Source organism: Hydra vulgaris, chromosome 03 (genome assembly GCF_038396675.1).
Source record: "Hydra vulgaris chromosome 03, alternate assembly HydraT2T_AEP".
Classification (NCBI taxonomy): Eukaryota; Metazoa; Cnidaria; class Hydrozoa; order Anthoathecata; family Hydridae; genus Hydra; species Hydra vulgaris.
The window spans coordinates 70,315,193-70,339,384 of NC_088922.1; the positions used below are offsets into that span (position 1 = coordinate 70,315,193).

The window sequence follows — 24,192 nt, forward strand, 5'->3', positions numbered from 1 at the left end:
CAAACGCAATCAACCGCAAGAACTTCAGAGAAAATTTCTGACGTAATAAATGACAAAAAACTGAAAATGAGTATTGAACGGAATAAAGATGACAACTTTATTTTAATTGGTAAGAATAATAAACCCGTGCGGCCTGTTGCACGCCACCAAAATTTATCTTTTGAAAAAAGTACCGTAAGGTCGAGCCTATCTTTGGAACTAAAGTTACTGATCATAAAAGAATTGCAGGCGAAAAAATTGTACGTAAATTTGATGTCTTTGTGGGAGGCATATGCAATCAAGTTACTGAAGAAGATCTTAAAAATTATATGATAAGTGAAATAGACATTACGCCATTGTTAGTAGCCGTAAACAAAATAAACGAGTATAATAGATCGTTTCGAGTTACAATAAACAGTTCGGAAAAAATAAAGATATTCAACCCTGAGGTATGGCACAATAATATAATTGTAAAACCTTTTAGGACAAAACGCTTTTTCAAAAATAGTGAACAAAATCTGGTATCCAACGGGAGCCCGGATAAAAATTTTAATTGAAAATGGATCCAAGCAGCATAAGAGGAAAAAACAAGCCTTCAACAACTTTCGATATATGTACTTTTAACTGTCAGGGACTTAACTCAAACATTGAATTTACAAAGTCACTTATACAATTTTATGATATAACGTTTTTATGTGAACATTGGATATCTAAACTTGAATACTCCATAATAAGAGATTTATTTAATAAAACACACTCCATTTATTTCCATCAGTCTAATAAACATGTAAAAGGTCGACCATTTGGCGGAAATGCGTGCTTTATACGAAGAAATCAATTCCAAAATATTAGAGTACTTTACGAGGATGACCATATTTTAGCAATAAATTTCGAAAAAAATGAACTTAATATTATAGTTATTGGAATATACCTCTCCTCATCGCGGAACAGCCTCTCATTATTGGAAGAATACAAAAGTCAACTAGATATCGTCAAAGGTTTAATTAATAGTTACGAAGGTAACGGTAATACAATTATAGCCGGTGATTTCCAATCTTTTCCACACCAAATATATGACTTATTTGAAAGATCGAATTCCAAAAGAAACAGTTATTCTGTCCACTTATCTGAATTCTTAAAAACAAATCAATTAGAACTAGTAGATGTAACTAAAGGTTCTGGCCCTAATTATACATATCGGCACCAGACGCTACCGAATTCGTCATATATTGATAACGTCGCCATACCAAAATATACAAATTTCCTAAGTCTAAAATGCATTGTTCATCCTGAGTGCTTAAATAACTTAAGCGATCATTTACCACTTTCAATATCAGTTGAAGTTGAAGGTAAGCACACTAAATACAATACCACAATAGAAGAAGATACTAATATTCCTAGCTACGCTTGGAACGATTCTAACTTTATAAATTCATATAATGATCATTTAACCAATTGCTTTAACTATCTTAATTTTACTGATAATTATGAATACAACCTTATTCAAATCTATAAAATAATTGCTGGCAGCGCTCAAATAGCTTTTAAGGAAACTTTAAAAAGTAAAAAGCAATGTTTGTATTCAAAATCTTGGTGGACACCTGAATTAAGTCGTTCTAAAACTATTCTTTCAATTCATTTCAACAAATGGAGGGATTCTGGTTTTTTAAAAGATTTAAACTCCGTAACTTTCAATCGTTACTTAATGGCTCGTAAAAGCTTTCGCAAAGCCGTCAAGTTGGCTCAAAATAATAAAATTTGCGCACAGTATACTAAAATTGAAAAGTTAAAAAATATTAGACCAAAAAACTTTTGGAATGCTTTTAGATGTTTAAACAAAGACATAAATTCTAGATTATTTACCATAAATAATAAAAAAGACAAAGAATCTATTACTTCAGAATTTGCAAACCACTTCGAAAAAGTACTGAATACTTCAAAAATAACACATCGTAATGGAAATCATCGGAGAATTCCCTCGTGTACAAAACATGATGATGTTATAATAACTGAAGAAAATATAATTAGGGCTATTTCGAACCTAAAATTTAAAAAATCTCCTGACTCTTTCGGTATCTCAGCAGAACATTTGAAATACGCAAATTGTGATACTTTAACAAAATGGCTCATCAAATTTTTTAATTATTCCATTAATTATGGATGGACACCATTATCAATGTCGACGTCTATTATTGTACCCCTTGTTAAATCGTATAAAAAATCTTTAGATAGCCCGAACAATTATCGCGGTATTAGCATTATACCAATTTTTACAAAGGTTCTAGAATATCTAATCCTTATTATATGTCCGGATATTAGAGATACTCACCCCCTACAATTTGGATTCAATGCTTACTGTTCAACGCTACATGCTGAATTTCTAATTAGCGAAACAATTAAACATTACAATAGCAACAATTCACCTGTATACCTATGCTCTTTAGATGTAGAAAAAGCTTTTGATAGCTGCAACTGGAATATCCTATTTGATAAATTATATTTCGATAAAAAATTACCACTCTGTATAGTTAACACTATCTCTTCGTTATATAACAATAGTAGTGCAACAGTCTCATATCAAGGTTGTAAATCAAACTCCTTTCTTCTAAAGCAAGGAGTAAGACAAGGATCGATTCTTTCACCTCACCTATATAATATTTACACTGAAAGTCTTCTTGAAACTATTACAAATCAAGGTATTGTTGGCACATCGATATATGGTAACTTCACTGGTGTGGTGGCATATGCGGATGATATCATACTTTTAAGCTCTACCCTCTCTGGTCTCAAAAAGCTGATAAAAACATGCAATATTTACAGTAATTTAAATTGTATTAAAATAAATGCCGAAAAAACTGAATTCTTGATTTCAGGTAAAGCACAAATACAAACCAATACGATAACGATATCTAGTAATAAAATAAATCTTCAGAATAAACTTAGACATCTGGGATTCACATGGGATACTAAACATTCAACTTTTGCTTCACTCAATAATACAAATGTTGATGAAAAAATTTCAAACTTTAGAGCTGTTGTTCAAACTCTTATTCAATCTGAAATCCGGTTTGCCCACCCAAGTTCTATTTCTGATATATATAAATTATTGGCAGTCTCTACCTTAACTTATGGTATGGAGATATGTGAAAATAATTCTGATTTGATGAAAAAGCTAGATGTAATTGGAAGGAGTGCACTAAAATCGCTTTTAATTGTTTCAAAACACAGTAAGAACTATACAAATTCGCTCTTTAAAAACCAGGAAATTTCAAAAAGTATTCAACAAAATAAATTAAACTTGTTTCTTCGTCTTCTTAATAATAAAACAATTTCAGACATTATCTTTTCACAACTGAAACACCCCTTATTTAAACATTCGTTTGTTGGCGATATTCAGGACCTATGCCGTTTTCGGATGCTAAACTTTCAAAACTTAGTTCAAAATAAAAAGAAGATAAAAATAGCACTTTCTAAAAGTGAAATTCCCTCCGAAGTTGAACAAACTTTGAAACATGCAATAGAGTGCTGGAATGCGAAAGAGCAAAGAGGAATTTTTAAACAAATTCTGGAAGAAAAAATTCTTAAGTGAAAATCACGAGAAATAACTTTCTTATTTTTCTTTTTTACCTTGTAAATTACATTGGGTGTTAATAAATGAAATAATAATAATAATAATAATGCCATTTGTTAATAATATAATTTTATTTATTTGCTTTTAGACCTTACATATGAAGCCTACAAGGTTTACAGGACCTACCAACCTGGACCCACCAGCAACAGGTCGTATTTGTGTTGGATCCGGTTTGGGGGCAAAGATGACCCTCTTTTTAGATGGCCCTATTATCCCTCAAACAGGAGTTTAAGAAAGCTTTTTAACAATTTTTTTGAAACTGTTTAATTTAATTAATTTTTTTTTCAGGTTTATGGCAGCAGGGGGGAGGGGGCGGCATACGCCCCCTCCAAAAAAGGTAATTTTATACACCACTAGTTACTCTTTTTCAAAGTATTTATAATAATTTTTTATAATTTACTCATTTTAGTAAATATTACAGTATTTAAAAGAATGAAATTTTGATAAGGTGTGTTAAACCTTACACGCAACCTAACACCCAACTTTATGATAGACCTGTAACACTCGCTAGTGAGGTAGAATAAAATAATACCAACATGTTATTCATAAATATTATCAATTTCATAAAAAAAACACTCTTTTATGGAGAAAAAGTGTTATTTATGAGGTGTCGGTGGTGGATTACGCCCCCTCTGGATCCCTTGATGCGCCATTTACCTAGAAAAAAGTTTAAAATTAAAGCCCATTTTTACACCTGTCTTTTGATACCAAGATATAGATTTTTGAATAAGAACTGACAATTTATGTAAAAAAAAACAATTTATGTAAAAAAAAAAAAATTTAAACTACTAAAAACGTCATAACTTTTTATAGAATTGTCTGATTTTTGTAATTTTTTGATCTTTATAAATTTAAATATAACGTCGACAACACTGTTTTGCTTCCTTTCACTATTGTAAGCAAGAATCAGAAGCTTTATGTTTATATAAAATCTACTTCATGCTTAATGCTTTAAAATATAAAAATAACGCTTAAATTAAAAATTAGTTAATAAGGAAAAATTCTGTTTTGAAATTTAAGTTCTAACAGTTGTTAAATAGCAGAAACTTTTTTGTGGAAGATGAAATTGTTATGTATTATCTAAATTATATTATTATATTATCAAGTAATTTTGTATTTTATTATATTAACATATATTTATATATATATATATATATATATATATATATATATATATATATATATATATATATATATATATATATATATATATATATATATATATATTATGTTAGTGTATTCTACAAACAAAGTGCTCAATGTTCTAAAAGAACAGAGCAATTATAAATTAATAAAAACACTTATCTAATTTTTGATTTCTTTAACAATATGTTTCACCATCAGTAAGAATTCTTCTCGATGAACCTACTGATGGTGAAACACAGTGTTGAAGAAAAAAAAAATTTGATAAGTGTTTTTATATATTTATAATTGCTCTGTTCTTTTAAAACATTGAGAACATTTTGTTTTATATACTTTTTTAGGTTTTGTAAAGAAAAGCGTTGTTGATTTATATAATTTTCTTTTAATTTTAGTTTTATAGAACTAGTAAGAATTTTTGAATAGTTTTGTTGAAAAATCTCTGCCTGTGTTTGTTTATTTTGTTGTTCGAGTTCTGAGGCGCAAGTTTCAATAATAGTGATGTCCATATAAGGGATATTCTTTTGTAATGGAACAAACTTTGGACCAAGACTAAGTAGTTCAATAGTTGCTTTATCCAGATTAATATTTATTAAATTTAGTATAGCTGGTTTTAAAATTCGATAAGGAAGATTTGTTTTAAAGTTGATTTTATAATTGATATTATTTTGCAATTTATAGTATTTTTCTTTCATTTCAATTTTTTTTTTTAAGTTATGGTAATTCTTAGATTTATTTGTTATATTATTAATTAACTCATAATCATTAGATCTAACTTGTGATTGGAGATAAAAATTTAATTCATCAACTAATTTCTTACTTGAATATAATCTTTCTTTTGCATCCTTTCGAGCAGAAACTAATAATTTTTTCTGTATTCTTTCATTATATTTCAGCTTTTTTCGTACGTAATGGACTTTTTATTTTAAACGAATTTGAAATTATATTTTTTGATATACCTTTTTGAAAAAAAAACAAGTTGATTTTTTGCGATTGCATTTCGTATCTTCAAATTTTGTAATTTTTTCGTTTCATTGTAAATCTCTTTGCCGTAAAGAGCAGTGATAAAATCTTTAAAAGTCTGATCTTGTTATACGATATGTATATAAATAAATTGATTTTAATAAAAAAGGCAGCGTATAGCTATTTTTTTAAATATATTTTAGATATAATAATATATTTACAATATTTCGTTGACCTATTGTGGTCAGCGTCATCAGGTAATGAAAAACAAAAAAACATTACAAAACAACATAAAACCAACCGTTTAAAAAAGAAGACATTAAAAAGCAGAAAATATAAAAACCAATCAAATTATATAATGTGACGTCAGTTAAATTTTTGTCAAAATTGGTCCCCAAGTTTTTGTTTTCACACTATCCCCGTCATCTCTATTTAGAACAGCTTGCCCAATACCTATCTTGTGTCGAACTCTTGCTTTATTATCTCCAGGGATTCTCTAACTTTTTTTATCCTGTATTCTGGAATGTCTGCCACGGTTTTAGGGTTCAGCCAATCAAAACTACCACGGCATGTTCTAGAATGTTCCGTGGCTCCTGAACTCGACCATTTTTAATTTTTACAGGCTCTTTGGTGTTCCGCAGTTCTTGAAATGATTTTCTTTTTGGTCTCACCAATATACATACTTCCGATGAGCATTTAAGCTCGTAAACACCCGGATTCGATTTCGGTGGTAGTTTTGTTTTGTTGTTGCATAGTATGTTATTTATATTGGGAGGTGAAGTCAATATAACTCTGATGTCTTGTTTTTTAAACTCTCTTCGGAGTTTAGGGCTAATAATAGGTATCCAAGGTAGTTTAGCAAACTGCTGATGACGGGGATAGTGTGAAAGCAAAAACTTGGGGGTCAATTTTGACAAAAATTTAACTGACGTCACTATTATATTATTTGATTGGTTTTTATATTTTCTGCTTTTTGAATGTCTTCTTATATATATATATATATATATATATATATATATATATATATATATATATATATATATATATATATATATATATATATATATATATATACATTTACATTTCTAATGTAAAGTGAACCATTTCAACTGCGTAATGTAGAGATAAAATAGTTTATGTCATATCTCTACATTACTAAGGCTGCTCCTCATTTTCCTTTTTAAGGAACATTTATAATTTGTTCGAAAGTTTTCATAAACAAGGTGTTTTTATTATTTTCTAAACTGAGCAACCCCTAAATTAATTGGTTTTTTATTAAACTTTATATTAAAGAGTTTGCTTTTTGCTGAATAATGGTCTTTCATATATAGGTAATAGATGCTGATTTAGATACTGTAGTCCCTCAGTTCCTACATTTTAAGAACTTATCAAAGTCCCAACATTATAACAATATATGATTTTCAGATTGCAATTTTGAGATATCAGAAGGTTTTGAATTTTAAATATTTGCACAAAATGCTTTTTTTATAATTTGCTGTCAACTATTGTTAAATTAGCCAAATCATAATACAAAATAAAAATAGCAACTAGTGTGCATATATTTGCACTGCCAAATGCTCCTATGGTGAATTGAATAAACCAGCTTGCAGGCAGTAAAATTTCCAGAGTTCCATGTAGTTATTGCAAAATTTTAGACAGAAAGTAAATATAATCTATATTGAAATGCATAATAATTTGAGTTTACAAAATACTAAAAGTACAATATTTCGGAACATTCTTTTAAATGATTTTAGATAACGAAAACGGTAGACTAAGCTCCAGGTTTATTTGCATCATTACAAAGGTAGCAGAAAAATTTTTGTTGGTGTGTGTTTAAATAAATTGTTGATTTTGCAGATCTTAAATTTTAAAGTATGGACGTTTCATCCATACTTTAAAATTTATTCAACAAGTGCTTACAAGAGTCTAGCTTTCCGGCATGCTATAAAGCGGCATCTGTTATTCCTATTTTCAGAAAATTTTGAGAGCAATCTGACCCGTCTACCATTTCATTAGTCATCTTCCTATCATAAGCAAGGTTTTCGAATCTTTAATTTACAAACACTTAGTCTCTCATCTTGTTTCTAATAACTTTTTGATCATCAATATGGATTTCGATCTTCTTGTTCTACAGATCTTTTAATAATACTTTTGATCATCAATATGGATTTCGATCTTCTTGTTCTACAGCTGATTTGCTAACAGTAATATCCGATAGGTTTTATCGTGCATGTGATAGAGCTGGAGAGGTTAAGGCTATCGCTCTTGACATTTCTAAAACTTTTGATAAAGTTTGACATGGTGGTCCATAAATTTTCTTTTTTCGGTGTGATCTGGTAACATCATTAAGTTTATTGAGTCCGTCCTTCCCATTCGTAGTATATATGTTCGTAGTAGTTTTCCGTTGGGTTGATATCTGGTGATCTAGGGCACCAAGGCAACAAATTGATCTGCATTGTGATAAACCAGTTTGATATACTATGTGCTGTGTGCGATGTAGCGCTGTTTTGCTGTCAGTTTTATTTCTTGCTTCCGCCGTACATTTGCCTTTTTTGATGGAATGAAACGTGTTTTAAGTATTGTTTTGTAGATATATTGGTTTTTATACAACTTACAAAAACCTAGGCCTTTCTGTGAGTAAGATTCCTATATGTCTACTGAGCCTACACTTCTTTTATTGTCTTTTTTGTAAATAGCGCATATAACATCTAGCAATAAATACTCTGTTGCAAAACTTTTAATGTATATTTTTTTTTTTTGTTTCAAAATCTTAAAAGTTGACTCATTGTTACAAATTACTTTTGCCAAATCTTTATCTGCCTAATGCAACCGTTCTTTGCACTACTTTTGTCTTTTGCGTTGGTTTACTATTGTCAGGATAGGCTTCTAACAAGATTTTTGCTTATATTTCGATTAGAAAAAGATTGATTAAATGTTTGAGCTAGTTTTTTGTTGCTGAGCCTAAGACTTTTTCCTAAGACTTTTTCTACTAGCTCTGAATATGCTACTTTAGTCACGGTCACTAAGCTCTAGTGGTTTTTTAGAATAAGGAATGTTTACGACGTTACCTGTTAGCTTCTAAATTTTTACTGTTTTTTGCACGCAAAAAATAAGCAGTCAAAATATCCATGTTTTAAGTGTTTTATGAAATTTCAAATATTGTAGTTATTCTTTAGATAATTTTTTGCAATTAAAATATTTTTACGTAATATTAAATCTATTTTTTTATTTAAGAATCATGAGTACCCTTTATATTAATAATATATAGCACTAGTTAAGTATAATAATTATTTATCGAGTGTGAAAAATGTATAATTAAATCGATTGTAGAACACTTAGGTCCCGTATATTTGGAAAATTTATTATTGCTTAATGTATGTATACATAAAGTGCATTAGATAATGATAATAATTAAAATATTAGTAAATAAAAATAAATATACTTTTTGCCAATAAGTTAGCATTTACTTTCCAAATACTGTATATTCAATTACAGGTTAATAACAAAATGCGGTATATCCGTTTTATAAAGATATTATGGAACGTTTTTAAACTTTGAAAGACCTAAATAACTATAATTAATTCATTTTAGTTAACATATTGTATAACTCTGTGTATTTAATGTTTGGGAGTTATATTTTAATAATAATGTGAAAGTAAACCATGTTCTGTTAAAAGTATGTAAACTTTTATGTTTCAAAAATCACGAGAACTACAACCTTTTATGCGCATTTATTCATTTTTATATGCGCCTTTATTCACTCTTATATGCGTGTTTATTCATTCTAATATGCGTGTTTACTCATTCTTATATGCGCGTTTATAAGCAAGTCAACCACCCATAAAATCTCTAATATAATTTAAGATAGACAATAAATAGGCTTTTGTGTTTATATAGATTTGTTCAAAATATAAATTAGGTTGTTGCCGCTCGTATTTATTTATAAAATGGTTGCCAAGCCAGCGCTGTCCAGCTATCTATTTACGCATATGATTGTAAAATGGAATTAAATTAAACTCTGTAGTAGCCATAATCTATTCAAGTTTCCTGATTACCCCAACCGTATTTCGAGACGTTTCTACCTGTTTATAAGTCTACTTTAAAGAAGAAGAAAAAATCTTCTATTGGATTATACTGTGGCGCGTATGCTGGCACATACTTAATAGCTATGCTATGAAAGGCTATTGATTGCCTCAGCAAACACCTTTTTCATTACTACAATGAAAGTAAAAAATGAATCTGCATTCAAGCCTCCAGTTTTTAAATCATAAGGTAGCACTCCCATTGTTGAAAACCAACACTTTTGTGACAATATGCAGACGACTGTAAAATTGCTAGCGCACCTCTTAGCGGATAACTTTATGTACTGTTAGTGTGCAAATTAAATCCAGTTTCATCTAAATAAATAATTTTCATATGAAATTCCGTTAACTTTGCTTGGAAATGCGTAGCGTGCATCAATAACTCGTGTTGAGTTTTGTTCTTCTGGCACATGCACAACACACTTTCTTGATAAGTCACAGTGTTTGAGTTTTCTTTCAAGCTGAGACCTATTGAAGCCTGCTGAAAAAAGAAATTCTTTCATTGCTTCTTGCGTACAAAGTTTGTTTTCTTGTACGCATAATAAAATAATATTTTTTATTTGAGCGTTTTTAGGCCTTTAACCTCGTTTTTTATCGGAAAACGAGTTGAATGCAGTAATATCGTTGAATTCTCCTCTGATAAACTTAATAACAAGATTTTGAAATGTGCATAGATAAATTGAGAAAAGTGGAAATGCTTGTTGTAGATTCATTTCTTTCAATTAAGTGCTTAAGAATTTTAATGTGCTGTTTTCTAACACTTATCCTTGTTTTAAGATTTGCAAAGCTGTTTTCTCTTTCATCCATAGGGTAAATATTTGAGTATAAATGATAATTATAAATAATCAAATTTAAATCTAGATAAATGAATACTTGGATAAATAATAATTTAATCAATCTATAAATATATTAATAATCATCAAATGTTAAAAGTTTTCCTCTTAAGTATTTTTAACCTCATTTACCAGGAAACAAGTAATATTAGTTTTGAAAAAAACTGTAATTGTAGCAAGAATGTTTGCTTGATTTGTCCTGTTTCAACAATGGAAGTTTTGCCTTATGAAATAAAAATTGGAATGCAGATTAATTGTGTAATTTAATTACTGCACTGTTGGCACCAGCAGTTAGAAATGCAGATGTGGTAGCGTTGGTGTTTGTTATGGACAATTGTAAATTTCACTGAAGTTTTTTTTTATATTTATCAGAGCATTCCGTTTGTACAAATCCTTTAGATAACACACATCCAGTGTAGACAGAAATCTACACTGGATGTGCGTTACCCCGTATGATTGCACACCTGGTGAGGTATACATTTTTGATAGCCTTTTCCATGGTTCAATAAGTATTAAAACAAAAAGACAAATATGTTTTTTCACATTGTCAAAAAAAAAACTTGCGATGAAGGTTTTACCAACTCAACAGCAAACTAATGGTGTAGACTGTTATCTATTGCCTGGGGATGCCAGATACTTGAAACAAAGTGTATTCCATGAGTTAGTTTAATGTTTGAACAAAGTGCTACGAGGAATCATCTTAAAAACTGTTTGCTAAACAACCTATTAAATATCTCCTCAACTTCCATTAACTCTCTCAATCTCAACATTCAATCTCTAGAAGATACCTAGGAAAGACGTTTCATCTTCCATTACATTGCTCGTGTCGAATATTTTGGACTCTAGGAGATGAGCACATCTTTAACAGGTGCATTGTTGGATAATTTTTTGACAAAAGTAAATTGTATTTTATATTCTACTATTACTGTTAAGTTATTAAGTTTTAGGCTATAATTATTTTATAAATATCTTTACAATAACAGAACAGATTGCTAATTAAAAAGGAACAAAACACAAAATGGAAGATGCGCTTTATATTTTATCTGCAGTGGCGTATCTAGGGTTGGGCAGGCAGGGCACGTGTCATGGGCGCCAACCTGAAAGGAGCGCAAAAAAGGCTTGGTTGCGATAAAATAAGCAAGAATTATGTAAAATAAATTAAGATTTAAAAAAAACTTTAAAGTAGTTTAAAGTTTTAAAATAAACTTTGAAACTTTATTAGTATATGTTATAAGGTGGCGCTTTTCCGCAGCCTCAAGTGTGCAACTTGCGCAAGTGTGTGCAACTTATGCGTAAGTAAGTGCAGCTTACGACTTTTAATGAAACTTAGAAAGAAAAGTAAGAAAGACTTTTATATTTTATTTTAAGGTGGCTCACTCCCTTAAAAAAGTTAAAAAAAAATTTTTTTTTTTTAATTTTTTTTTTTTGAACATTGAAGTACGAAGTTCATAATATATTTTTAATATTATGTGCTTTAAAAGTAACAAAAAATATGAAATTTTTCTCACGAAAACGTTAATATCTTCAGTTTGGATTAAGCATTTATCTTCAAATTTTCAAAGTTAGTTTAAATGTAGTTTGTCAGACTGACACTGGCAATAAATTAATTTCTGCACGTTTAGTGCTGCCGTTTTAGTTATTTTCAACATTTGGGAAAAATTTTAGTTCTAGCCCTGGAGCAACTATTTAGCTGCCATTTTGGCAAAATATGGTATATTTAGTCCATAGTTTAGTCAAGATATCATTGTTTTAGCTAAGATAAAATTTTGGACAAATTCTGCTGACTCAGCATCAAAAAATGCAAATTTTTTTTTTATTTAAAAAAGGTCAGGTTTTAACATAATTTCCTTATATAAAAAACAAAAAACAAGTTTTTAACATTTATAAAAAAAAAAGTCAAATTTAAAGAGGGTGACCCACCCTAAATAAATCAAAACTGAAATATACACTGGCGCCTGGTATTGCCTGCATGGGCGCCTTATGAATCACTGGATTCGTCTTCTACAAATATATTCTAAAATATTTTGTTGAGATATATTAAGGTAATTAAAAAATATTAAGCTTTTATCAATTATATATAGCAAATTCCTAATAATTTTCAAAATAATTATCTGAGAACCATGAATCGTTCTTTTGACAGAAAGAGAGAAAGTGGGGCTGCAGGTTAAAAACGACGTTCATTAGAGGCAAAAAAAACGAAAAAAGCAGCAAAGTTTTTAGGACATTTTTCAGAAATCGAGCACGAGCACTATTTCTTTAGGTAATTCAGAAAATTCCGCAAGCGCAAGGTCTTAAGATTTAGAAGATACTGGATTATATTCAAGCAAAAAAGAATTAGTTGCGGCATCTATTGACGGCGATGCAAAGAAATTTAGTTATAATTCCAAAATCCTTGCTACTTCTGAAAAAACAGAAGTTGGGCCTGAATTTGACAAAGAAATGAAAATTGATGACGTTGAAGATAAATACTTAATATCCGAAAACGTTTAAATAATTAAATGTCCCATATCTAAAATTATTGTAGAACACGACATCGGATTTCTAATGTTTAGTCAAGAAACAGGAGAAGCAATCATAACTGATATATTGAAAATTGAAATTATTAAACATGGTTTTAAACATTTCCAAGACATCGAAGTTCCTTTTCTGCCGACTAGCAATCGTTCAATGAAAAAACTTATTTCTTTAAAAAATTAGGAAATGGTCACGGTGAGCGAGTGATGCGTACATGGTTGGTTTACTCGCTTTCCAAAAATTCTGCTTTTTGGTTTTTGCTCTCCTCTTTTTTAAAAATGCGAAAACCAATCTAGTTTGGAATAAGAAAGCGGATTTAATCATTGGAAAGTATCTGAGAAAATGAATGTACATAAAAATTCAAAAAACCACAGACAATGCTTTACCCAACGGAAAGAACTGGAAAGAAATTTGTTTTACAATAGAGGAATAATTGATGCAGAACTTCAACAACAAATTCAAAGAGAAATTCAAAAGTGGTGTGATATTTTGAAAAGGCTGTTTCACTGCATCAAATACCATGCAATGCAAAATTTAGGTTTGTGAGGACACCGACAATCACTTCAATCAAATGCTAACTCAGGAAGTTAACTTGGTTTACTGAAACTAATTTCCAATATTGATCGTGTTATTAAAGATCATTTAAAAATTGCGGAGAGCCATCCTGGATCCACTACATATCTTTCACCCAACATTCAGAACAAGCTCATTCACATCATAGCATACACTGTTTGTGCTAACTTGAAAAGATACATAAAGCGAGTATTATGGGCAACTCAACTCCAGATTCAGCCCATCGCGAATAAATGTCTGAGGTAGTTAGGTGAGTCGAGATCGATTTCGAGAAAAAAACAGTATATATCAAAGAATCTTTACTTGGCTTTATCCAAATTAGCGATAAAGATGCAGCTAGATTAGCCCAAACAATATTGGAGTAATTAGAAAAAGACGATATGAAGGTAGAGAAGTACAGGTCAAAATGCTATGAAAATGCTGCCGTTATCACTGTTCACAAGAGTGGTGTGCATCAAAGAATAAAGAAAAAAAACAACCTTGCAATATTTGTCGATTGTGACAATCATAGTCTTAACTTGGTAGGCGTACATGCGGCTTAAGAAGAAGTAATGATGGTTACTTTTTTGGAAAAAAAAGCTTTACGTTTCCAATACCAGGTCCGATTCCAATACCAGGTGGAGCGCCAAAACAGAATCAGTAAAACCTGCACAAACCTATATAGACGAAATAGTGGAAGTTGTTAAGAACTTAATGGCAGACGAAAGCGCGTCAAATGTAATGAGAAGGAATGCAAAGCAGCTTTATAATAGAATTTTAACGTATGAATTTCTCACATTGCTAGGGTTTTGGAACAAGATTCTTGGCCGGATTGGCCGTGTTCAAAAGAGGTTGCAGGACCCTAAAATGAACATTCGTAATGCAGCTTTAGATTTGAAATCGCTCCAAGATTATTTCCAAAGTGAGAGAGAAGTCTTAGTTAATGACTTAAATAAAAGAAGGAGTACAAATGTGCAACGATTGGGGTGTTGAATTTGAAAGACGTCAAAGGAGAATAAAAAAGAATGGATGCCGAAATGTTTAGAGATGTATGGTTAACAGCAAAAGAAGAAATAGAAAGGGTAATAAAATGGACTGTCGACCTTCTTTTCAATGAATTGAAAACAAAAAGCTTTCGATTAATGATTATTTTCTTCTTGATGTGGAAGGGTTGTGCTTTAATACGAAAATGAATCACTTAAAAGATCAATGTAAAAAATTTGGCGAAGTCTACAGTTCTGATGTGAATGGACGAGAACTGTGCGAAGAAATTTTGGACTATAGAATGCTGCTTACTAGCCGTAAGGAAAAAATATCAAGTCCCGAGCAACAAATTATGTTTATAGTTGAATATGGAGACAAAGACGTTTTCCCTAATATCCGTATAGCATGGCAAATATTGCTAACAATAGCTGTGTCTGTAGCTAGTTGTGAAAGATCATTCAGTAAACTTAAACTGATTAACTCTTACTTGAGAACTTCGATGGGTCAAAGCCGTCTCTGTGATCTCGCTTTACTAAGCATAGAGCGAGAAATTACCGAAGAAATTGATTTTGACAATGCTGTTAAGAAATTTGCAGCGATTAAAGCTAGAAAAAAAAACTTGTAATATATGTTACATAAAAAATTGTTTATTTATAATGAATAATAAAGTTTTATTAAAAGTTTGTGTCATCATTTAATTAAAAATTTTAATTTAGCACATTATGTGGGGGGGGGGGGGCTGGAGAGGGGTAGGGCGCGAGATCGGTGTTTGCCCCAGGCGCTATTTATCCCAGGGTTAACCCTAGGTACGCCACTGTTTATCTGTTCATTTACAGTTAAATTATGTACCGCATCTTTTTTTTACAAATTTTTATTTTATAAAAAATTATAAATCAAAATCTCTTTTGTTGTTATAAACTAGATATAATCCTTAATGCTTATTTTTAGGCAAATGGCTGAATGCAGTATTTGTTACAAATGGTTTCTAATGGTTTTCTAAGGGAGTGTGAAAGAATCCCACCTAGTGCATATGAGAAGGATGATGTAATCTGGAACTGTCATGATTGCAACAAGCAAGCGTTACAAAGATAAAGATTTGTGTGTTAGTAAATATATTTTTATACTACTTTTAAAGGTAATTTTTTATACTAGCCAGTTATTCTATCACTTAGTTTCATTACAAGTAAAATATTTGTTATTGCATGTTATACATATAGCTAATTTTTGTTCTAGCAATCCAGTTTTCATAATTTTGTTGCTAGAAAATAAATCAAATTTTTTGTCGATATTGTATTTAAACTGGTTTTTAGGTAGATTAATTCTCAGTATCTTATAATTATTTTATATTTTTTTAATATTTATGACATAAAAAAAACTGTTTTTTTGTTGTAAGTAATGTTATTGTAAACAAAAGCCTTATAATAAAAAAAAATAATTTGGCCGAAAATTTTAAAAAATATTTTTCTTTTGAAAGAATTTTTTTTTGGTAATATTAGTGCCTTGATAATTTTTTCTATAAAAGGTTTATTGTGGTTTGGGATCATTTGATAATGCTGTTTACTTGTTTTTTCTTTAAAATTGTATCAATATAGGTTTAACAGTAAACTCAACACCTATACAGGTTTGTTTGAATAAGAATAACTAAATTCATTACAGATCAATGCTATCTGGTAACATCGACAGCTCAAAATCAGTTTTGAGAGAAAATACTTGAAAAAAATAATGAAATAAGTAACCGTATAAAATGTTTGCTTTTCTTTTAAGTTAGTATATGTAAATTTTCTTACTTTATTGACATTTAAAGGATGCGCAGCCACCTCTGTCACCTTTGGCGGGATGTTAACCGGGGTGTTAACTCATCTGTATTTTTTTTATGTCTGCTTGTGTTCTGTTTAAACTAATGACACAAAATTAACTCATCCATAAGTTACCTAATATCCGTTTGTGTTCTGTTTGAACCTCAGGCACGGTGTTAACTCACCCGTAAGTTAGTTTATCTGTGTTTGTGTTCTGTTTGAACCTCTGGCGCGGTGTAATTCACCCGTAAGTTATTATAATTCTGTTTGTGTTTTGTATAACTATCTGGTATAGTGGTAACTCAGCCGTCAGTTATTTAATATACTTTTGTGTTCTATATGATTGCATATATTATCTGGTGTAGTGTTAGAGTATTGATTAACTATTGAATACATCAGTATAATAGATTTTTTACCCTAAGTTACATTTTTATTATATATAAAATGTTCTTCTAATAATTATTCAAAATCTCCTAAATTATGTGACGGAGTACAGAAGTAACTAACTCTATCAATGCAGTTCTTGTTGCTGAAAAAAGAACCGGATGGATTAAACCTAATTATTTTGTTTATACATTTTTTTAAACTGAATTTTAGGCAGACTTTTGTGCAAATAAAATAATTTTTATGGGGCAAAGTAAGGAACTTTCACATTTTCATTTTTGAAATCGAAAATTTCTTTTTAAACCTTTAAACATAACTACTTAAAGTGAAACTATTACTTAACTATTTAAAGCCCATTTCTGAAAATAGTCTATTAAAAGTGCAGTTATATACATACAATCATATATATTCTGTAGGGCTGGTACTGATTAATTTTTTTTTGTTCGATTAATCGTCTAAAATTTTAATCGATTAATCGATTAATTTCGATTAATTCTGAAGTCGACAGAATAACCTGCTTTTCACCACTGGTGAGGTGAAGTTGTTATCGGTAAACCTTAACTAACTACAGTATTCACAAACGTTAACAAACAAGACACTTAATGCCTGCTATACTGTATTCAGTTTAATTGACAAGTACAAGTAGGCATCACTTTAGCCAGTCACGTAAACAAACGAGGACGTTAACGTTTTCTGGAAGTAGACAAGATCGCAGTTTGTTGACAATGTACCCTGACGAACTAAACAGTCTTTCACAAGGAACAGAAGTGGCAGGTACACACAGAATTGTCTGCACAAAACTGCTCAGGTTAGGGTAACGATGCCTGTTCAGTTGCCACCACATGAGGGGATTCTCAGTTTCCGGAATTACACCTTCTTGTTGATATCGTGTAAGCTCAGCCAGTGAGCCATATACTGTTTGTGATTCATCTGATGAGGATTGCGATTCCGAGTCGCTGACCAACAGAGTAAGTTTCAGTTTCTTACGCACAGGTTCTGATGCCTCGCCAGTGCTGGTAGTAGTTTCACGTTCAGCTCTCTGTCTTTGGTTACAGTACACCCGAAATGCATTAGAAAAAATAAGTAACGGAAAACCGGCAAAAATTAATCGAAATATTACTGATTAAAGAAATTTTAATCGATTAAATAAATTAGCGATTAATCGAATAATTAATCGTTAATTTCCGCAGCCCTAATATTCTGAAAATAAATTTTCACGACTATTTACAAATAGTATCGAAATACTAATCTCAAGTAAATACCTTAAAATAATAATTCATATATATACAATTAATCTTAGTAATAATAATAATAATAACAATAATAATAATAATAATAATAATAACAATAGTTAAAATGTGATAAAAGTAGTAGCAATATAATAAAAAGTAATTATAATAATTTTAAATAAATTAGTATTACTTTCCATACAGCAATCATTTTTACATACAAAAATGCAGTTACAAACAGTAATAAATTGACAAAACGTAACTAACGATGACATAAAAATGATTGCTAAAACTATTATATAGATTGAGTAAATATATTATTATAATCATAGTTGTTATAATGTAATAATCAAGATAAAATGCTAATTTTGTGCCTAAATAAATAAACAAAATATTAACTGAAAAACACTAAAGAAATCAAAACAAAACAAAAGTTACAATAAACATTACAAACAAAACAAAAAATTTCCTTTAGCAAAAAAAAAAAAATTTAAGAATAAAAAAAAAAGTAATAATAATACACGGTATATTAAAACATAGATAAAAATGGCTAAAATTATAATAAAAACAAATAATATATAATTGCATAAAAAGTGTATATACCACTAAAAATAAATAATAATTACAAAAAATAAATGACTAACAAAAAATAATAACTAAAACTTTATACGCTAAAAAACTGAAGAAAACTAAATAAATAATAAAATAAATAATCCTAAGAAATATATGAATATATTAAAAATCTTGATTTGAACTGACCCTAAGATGGAGGAAGGAAACAAATGTCATTAAAGGTAAAGCGCAATTTTTGTATTCAACATTCCATTTCCTTTTAATAAACAAATATTTTATTTATAGTCTAATAATAGCTTATTACTTAACAATAATAGTGCAAGAAATACGTTGTATACGTTCAATTTGAAATCGCTACTGACAAAATTATTAAAGAAAGAAATATGTATATATATATATATATATATATATATATATATATATATATATATATATATATATACATATTTTTTGTGCTTGTATTTAAATAGCCTTGATTTTATTTTGTTATGTTTTGGTTTGGAGCACTCTAAATCTTTTTTTTATTTCATTTGTATCTATTTCACATAACTTCAAATAAATTTAATGATTTAATAAAATATTTTTTTTCTTAAAGTGTTCTATGATCACTGTCGTCGGCAAGGCTATAAAACCGAAGGCAAGGCTATAAAACCTGTAAAACCGAAGGGAAAAATGCAACCTGGTACTATATTATCATTTAAACAAAAAACTTTTATAAACTTTAATTCTTAAAAAATTATCAAGACAATATTGTTTTTTATCAACTTTTAATGATAAAAATTGATAACCAAAAAAACTCAATATTGGTTTATTATAATTTATAAAATTGGCAACTATTTTACGCCAATATTAGCCACTATTATATCCATGATATTTAGCGTGATATTATTTACAATATTGGTGCAATATTGTTAACATTATTGGGCCACTATTGCCAATTAACATTTTTCAGGTATTGGTCAATATTTGCGGTATTGGCCAATATTGCCTTGACATCATTGGCGCAATATTGTACTGCCAAAATCGGCAAAATCCTAACATGTCAATATTGGCGCAATATAGTTTACAATGTTGCGCCAATATTGTAGAAAATATCACCCCAATATTGTTTGCTATTTGGGTAGGTACTTACTAGAAAAAGAGTTACATAACATAAAAAATTATCGCGGCTTTGATTAAAAACGAAGATCAAAAATGACAAAAAAATCATTTTTCGAGTATTTTGAAGCATTATATTTAGACAAAGAAAAAAATTTCCTGTGCTAATTTTATTAACTTTTGGTCTCAACTTGCAAATAAAAAATAATCAAGTGGAACATTCGTTCTGAAGTATTTACTTTGCTTTTTTTTCGAGTTCAAAAATACCTTCGACACAATTTGGTTAATATTTCTAAAAGTTTAGTTGAACTTTGACATCTAATATCTGGAAAACCAACAAATATTTTTTAAAAAAGTTTTAGAATTGAGCTTCTAGTATGAATAGTAGTAACATTAAAAAATTAGCAATTTTGAAAGAGGTCACTCTAACAATATAATTTTTTTGGCTGACTCTTGCACAAAGTTGGTCATAAATAAATACTTTCTACGCATATGCGAAGAAAATATTTATTCAAAACGACTTAAAAATAAGGGAAATAAAAATTTTTGTTAATTGATTTTCAACTAATTTATAATTTTTCTTTTCTTTAAAGAACTTTGAGCTCTCTATTTTGTAGAATACAATGTTGTTTAAATATATATATATATATATATACATATATATATATATATGTATATACATATATATATATATATATATATATATAAATATATATATATATATATTACAACCTACAAATACTCAAAAAAATTTATATGTATATATATATATATATATATATATATGTACATATATATATATATATATATATATATATATATATATATATATATATATATATATATATATATATATATATATATATATATATATATATATATATATATATATATATTTATATATATTTATAGATACATATTAATTTTACAACCTATAAATAGTCTAATTTAAACAAAAAAGCTAAAAATACGTAATTTTAATTATTTTATGAAACTCCTGATATTGTTTTTTCTAGGATTTATATTTTTGGTAACTTACATTTATTTTATATTAATATAAACTATAAACTTAAATGAGATTAAATTTGTACAATAAATATAAACTTAAATAAGATTAAATTAGTAACTGACGAATTCATATTTCTAATTTGAGTAGTTGTGCTGTTTTAAGATTTCCAAAGACAACCATATGTTTTTGAAATTTGTCGTATTAGATACTTCCTTTTGACATCAGATTGTGGAAAACGCTCAAGTGGTATGCAGGTGGGGTTTTGGGTTTCAACAATTGATGGATAGTAGAGACGTTTAGGTTAAAATATGCACTAATTAGCCCCCATTTCGACATTCAATTTACTAGAATAATTAAGCAACTACAGGTTTTGCTGGAGTTGTCAAATTTAAGTATGTTGACAGTATAGGCCATGGAATTGTAAGAGATCTTGTTTATGTTCAAATACATCAGATTTTGTGCTAGACTTGTTAAAATTATGTGGTTTAGATCCAACTTCAACCTTGATAAGAATTTTATTGGATGGCGGTGGTTCATTTTCTAAAGCTATTATCAATATCTTTGATTGCCATCAGAATTATGATGATTCAGATAAGTTTTTGAATATCGGTGTACAAGGATCACAATTTCTAGTTAATGTTAAAGATATTCCTAAGTCTAAATATAATTTAAGCAAATTATAGAAAAGTTGAATTTGCAATGTGTCAGTTTTTATGTGGCTTTTGATCTAAAATGTGGAAATGCATTATTTAACCTGGGCATTCTGGGAAAAGAGCTTGTTTATGGCGTGATAGAATATCCATATTAGATACAGGGACATAACAAATTCTTGACAGTATTAATTATTAGCACAAAAAGTATTCATCCATGAAAGACTTCATAAGCTGCATTTATCCTCGAATTTTGTATGTTGATATAGATCCAGGTATTTTAATTAGGCAACTTGTTTTTCTTTTTTGAGAAATTAGTTGCTCAAATAAATTTGAAAATAAAGCGCTTTTTTGCCTAAATTAGACTATTTATAGTTAGTTAACAAAAATATAAATACTTAAGAAAAAACAATATCGGGAGATTCAGAAAATAATTAAAATGACGGATTTTTGGCTTTTTTGCCTAAATTAGTCTATTTATAGTTTGTAAAATTTTACTTTAAAACAGTAGATAACTCTGTTGTTATTGATGCCTAACTTAGTGGTAATGTTGCTTGACAATAAAAAGTATACTCCTCCTTGAATGGTGATGTTACACTAATTTCAGTAGTGATATGGATTGACACGGAAGTTTTATCTAAGAAATGTAAACAGTGTGAAATATGGGAGCTGAAAAAAAGTAATTGAGATACATTTAAAAGCTGGAAAGGAACTCATGTATGAAAAATAAATCATGTTCGAAGTGCTGGAATATTGAAGTTGTTGGAATGAAAATAATGCTTTCTCGGTCTGTAAGTCTTCATTGCTTTAATATACACATTCTTTATTGGAGATAATGATAAAAGCATTTGATGAAATTTGTAAATCAGATTTATATCATATTATGGGTCATACCATAACCAAAGGAGAATGGATAGAACATGTCTAGAAGTGTGTTAAAACACGTCTTCGTAAACTTAAAACCGGTTACAAGGGTAAAAAAGTTGACCGATGGTAAAAGCATTGGGGGAGGAAAAGGTTTTTTAACTAATAAAGTGATGAACACGTTTCAAAACTCTGTTGCAATGATCATCCGAAAAAATAGCAATCTTTTGAGATGAAAAGGGCTGTTGCTGCAGTATAATACCATACAACAGAAGAGCCAAATTTAGAAATCGGATATCAATTCTGACTTCTTATCTCTTATTCTTGGTGCAAATACCAAAGTAATAAAGTTACAGGAGCAAAAATATATAGAAAAAAATTATTATTCATAAAGCTGTTTCAAATGTTATTGCTCCAATATTTTCTCACAGAGGTCTTGGTAGTGATTAACTTTTGACAAAAGATTTTTACGAGTAGACACAAAATGTCAACGAGTCCTTGAACAATTTGATATGGATACGGTGCCCAAAAAGAATATAAATACGAGTATACATTGAAGATTTTTAAAACTGCAATAGCATCTGCTATTATTGTATACAATGATGGTGCCCAGGATTGCTCCCATTTCTTAAAAAACTAGGCATAGAAAATCGGTATTTTACTAGAGAAGGTTCAAGAAAATCTAACATTCAGCGAGTCAAGCAATCTGAGAAAAATTTAATCAACTCAGTAAAACAAAGAAGAAAAAACTTCTTGTTTTTAGAAAAGGTTTTATTAATAAAAATGAACTTGAGGAAGGATGGACATGCTAGTGGAACATTTTAGTTTGTTTTTTTGAGTTTTAATATTTTATCTTCTTGTATCTTTCGACTAGGTTTTTCTTGATTTTGATTTTTTAAGATGTTTGTGCTCTCTTAACAAAAATAACTTTTGATTAGACAAAGCTAATGAGTTGAAATTTTTATGGTGTTACTAAGTTCTATTTAGGGTGTTCTTAGCGAAACACTTTTTAAAATTTTATAAATACAAGGCTAGCAATTTGACTTTTGCAAAAACATATTTTTTCTTTCTTATGAAATCTAAAACTTGACAGAGAACCTAGTGCGTTTGAAAAGAAACTATTTTTTTCTGGCAAGCTCAGAATATAGCATTATTGATAAAGATTGCAATTTTAAAATATCAAGAGACTCTGATCTATTATTTTATTAAGATTATGACTTAAGTAAGCTGGAAAAAACATCGAAATAGGTCAAAAATCTGTTTATGACGTGTTCAATTAATGACGCTATAACTAAATTTTTAAGCAATTAGTGATAACTGTTTTTTTCTTTATATAATATAATAATAGTATATATAAAACATTTTTAACTATAATAATTTTTTGAAAAAAAAAAGTGTTTTTCCCCTGCTACCACCTTAAATAAATTAAATACTACATCATTATATATATTATTAGAAAGATATTTAATTAAATTTTTCAAAAGCGAAAAAATTATCATAATTGGATAACTCTACATAAGACTATATACCGTTAAGTGACGAATTTCTGATATAAGGCAATATTCAATTTTACTAAAACTTCATAACTTTGTTAACTTTAATCAAAATACTTTTACTTTGACATGAAGAATTATGTGCAAAAGTAACCAAAAATATTTAAAATTAGGTTTTTAAAAGCAAAAATTGCTATTATATTGCATGTCTTATTTTAATAAAAAATTATACTTACCAAAGTAGTCTTGTTACAAGATACATTAGAGTATACATTTGCGCAAAGGAATGATCGATAACCCCTAGCAATCTAATAAAAAAAAAAGATATATTTTGAAACAACAATTAGGTTAATTTGTGTTTTGTCTTTCAGGTAATGATCAGAATACGATATTGTAGTCATGAAAGTGAATAATAATC

General features: G+C 28.9%; 1 protein-coding gene across 1 annotated transcript; it reads left to right on the forward strand.

Moving 5' to 3' along the window:
- The first annotated feature begins 538 nt into the window (after positions 1-538).
- Positions 539-3,568, forward strand: LOC136078886 (uncharacterized). The gene has a single exon (XM_065794703.1). It carries the CDS (start codon positions 539-541, stop codon positions 3,566-3,568), a length of 3,030 nt encoding a protein of 1,009 aa, XP_065650775.1.
- The last annotated feature ends 20,624 nt before the right edge of the window (positions 3,569-24,192 follow it).

Excerpts from the sequence above, each read along its gene's own strand:
- LOC136078886 (XM_065794703.1), top strand. The coding sequence starts at position 539 with ATGGATCCAAGCAGCATAAGAGGAAAAAACAAGCCTTCAACAACTTTC.